Source organism: Corvus brachyrhynchos, unplaced genomic scaffold (assembly GCF_000691975.1).
Source record: "Corvus brachyrhynchos isolate BGI_N302 unplaced genomic scaffold, ASM69197v1 scaffold280, whole genome shotgun sequence".
In the NCBI taxonomy this organism is placed as follows: Eukaryota; Metazoa; Chordata; class Aves; order Passeriformes; family Corvidae; genus Corvus; species Corvus brachyrhynchos.
In genome coordinates, this window is record NW_008236198.1 from 568350 (window position 1) to 571322 (window position 2973).

The 2973-nt window shown below is 45.5% G+C and overlaps 1 protein-coding gene across 1 annotated transcript in view; it reads left to right on the forward strand.

Moving 5' to 3' along the window:
• Window positions 1–2973, forward strand: part of LOC108448320 (cAMP-specific 3',5'-cyclic phosphodiesterase 4B-like) — a 108937-nt gene that overhangs the window by 4889 nt on the left and 101075 nt on the right. Inside the window, exon 3 of the mRNA XM_017740843.1 lies at window positions 1896–2128. Within this exon, the coding sequence (XP_017596332.1) occupies window positions 1896–2128 (233 nt within the window). The remainder of the gene's footprint in view (window positions 1–1895; window positions 2129–2973) is intronic.

Here is a 2973-nt window from a genome sequence, read left to right on the forward strand (position 1 = left end):
CTGCTGAAGTTCTAGTTTTCTTTTTTTCCCTTTCCTTTTCCGTTTTTTTCCGTAGTAAAAATGAGCTAAAAAGTTGATTTTGTCTCATTTTTTAAATATAATCTGGTTTGGCTTTGATTGCTGACGGATCATTGTGGAGGATTTTTATATAATAAGCAGAAAATAAGCCCAGCACATTAAAAAAGGAACCTGTGAAAGGTTTAGAGGAGTTTTATACAGGTTTTGTATGGGCTGGTGGTCTGTGGGCAGGGAATGTTGGTGGGATTTATGGAGTATTTGCTCTGGATCCCACCTTTTTTATGTATAAATATATTGGTATTTCAACAACTCAACACTTGATATGATGATGGATTTTTTATTTCGTTATTACCTTTGCTAATTGCCATGGAAATTCCCAAATAATTGAACCCCAGATCCCATTCCCTGGGGAAATGTCTCCGTTGGGAATGATGGCCTGATAACCACAGCCTCAATTGGCTGGCTTGTCATAGGGCTCCCAAAAAACGGGAAATCACTTGGAATGTTTAGGAAAAGAGTGGAAAATAAGGGTTGGTGTATCCTGGAGCAGTTCTCCAGTAAAGAAGTGTTGTTTCCCACTCTTATCCCAAGTTTTGCACAGCTCCATGGGCCCTTTTCCTGAGCACGAGGCTGGATCTGCTCAGTCCTCAGTCCTGATTTTCATGGAAAACCATCTCAAATGTGCTGGGAAGGCACAAAAGCCTGCTGGGCACTTCTCAAATAATTACAAATAATTACCAAAGCCTGTTGGAAAAGGCAGGTGGAGCCAGATCCTCCTGCAGGAGAGGGGTTTTCCTTCCTGCCATTCCCAGGAGTGTTTTCCACCCGATTTTGGGCTGTGAAAGACAATGGAGAGCTCGTGCTTTGCATTCCATGGAATCATTTAGGTTGGAAAAGACCTCCAAGATCATGGAGTCCAACCAGTCATGAAGGACTTCATAAGTGATGATGGATAACTAAACCTCACTCATTTTCTCTGGGTCCCCAGTCCTGGCTGAGAATGTGGTAGGGATTTATAGGGAAAGTGAACAGAGGGATTTAGGGTTTGGAAAAACCAAAATTCGGGAGCAGGTAGAAGAAGAGGATCAATGTGGCCATAAAGATAAATATTCTGTGATTAAATTCAGCTTCTCCTGAAAGCTCACCACATGGAATACAAAAATAACCTCATTTATTTTGGACAACTCTCTTTGAGGAGCTGAATTCTTTGGGTGACACCAAAGCTGTTCTGCTGTGGGAGAACTCCTGGATGAGCTTCTGGGAGACTGACAGCCCACTCTGAGATCATGGGGGTGTTTCAAATAAAAATCAGGAGGAATTAGAAGAGGGAAAAGCTTCAACTGATCAAAACAGAGATCAAATTGGAGAAATCTGGGAACAGCCCTGAAGGATTTTGTCTGCTCTGGGATTTTGTTTTCAGTCGGTGCAAATATTTCCTGGTCTGTTCAGGGCTTGTTCCTGGGAATGGAATCTGGATTTGGTGGGAGCTTGGAGTGCTGGGATCCCTCAGGCCAGTGGGAAAAGCTGGGAATGTTCTGTCAGGAGATGAGAGTCCCTGGGTTGTGTGGAGAAGGATCCAAATGGGTTTTTGGGGATTATTTCTCCCAGCAGTGTCAGGGGAGCCAAGCTGGACGTTCCTCTCTCGAGAGGAAGTGTTCAGTGAGGTTGGAATTAGCTTGGATGAGTTCTGAGTGAATTTCCAAGTGCATTGATGATGATACAATAAAAAGCAGAGCAGTCAGGCTGTGCCAGGTTCTGGAGCTGTGGAGTTCTCATCTCCTGCCATAACTCTGGCTGGAGAATTGTAGTTTATCCTCATGGAGGAAATCCTTTGTTTGCAGAATTTAGGAACTTGAGTGGCCTCTGTGTGTTTGCAGAACTCCCTGGATTACCTGGAATGTGGGCTCAGCAAATCCTACAGCACTTCCAGCCATGCCCTGGGCATTGACCTGTGGAGGGGCCGCAGGTGCTGCTCGGGGAATCTGCAGCTGCCGCCGCTGTCCCAGCGGCCGGCGGGGGGGGGCAGGGGACCCCCGCACATCGTGTGCAGGCCGACCACGCTGCCCCTGCTGCCGCCTCCCAGCATTGCCATCACCACCTACCACGACTGGTAGGTCCTATCAGTCGCGTCTAATTGTGGTTTTAGGAATTAATTCGTTTGGTTGGTTGGTTGGTTGGTTGTTTTCTGGTTTCAAATAGGCTTTTTCCTCCGTTTTTAACTTAAAACACACAGATGATATGTTTTCATCTGATTGATCAATGTTGGTGTAGCGTGGATGTAAGTTTATGAAGCAAATTATTTTTGTGTTTTTTTGGAAATTCTACTTTGTTAAAAAAACTCTCCTGAAACTTCTGATTCCGGTCTTGACCGGAGGATTTTTGTTCCTGACTTGGCACCCACACGAGTTCAGGGTGGTGGTAAACTTCCACAAATGGTTGAGGAAAAGGCTTTAACTCTCTGGATGTTTCTGGCTCTTGTGGGAGGAAAAAGGCTTGGGAAGAACCCCACTGGATCTAAAATTAAGCTCGAGATAAGTCCCCAAGAAACCATCAGAGAGCTGATTACAAGGGGGTCGCTCCAGGGTGAGTTCCAAAACTGGAGCTGATGCCAAGTGCCAGAACAAGGGAATTAATCCAGAGGGAGAGGAGGAAGGCAAAGCCCTGAGTGTCCCTGTGCTGGAACTGGATTTTATGGCAAAAGAAGGATGTGCGTCCTGCTTGTCGTAGGAACATGGAGATGATGTCAATGTCACCTTAAATCCTGTGCTCTCAGCTTTGGGTTTAGAGTCAGCTTTAGGTTCTGAACTTTCCTCTCTCAGCTCCACTTGCTGGTTCACGTTCCCATCATTGTTCCAAGCTGGAATCTGGGTTTCTGTTAAGCTCAGCGCTCCGCAGTTTGCATTCAAGCAGCTCTAGAGGACATCCCAAATCCATTTGTTAAAGTCCTTTGAAAAG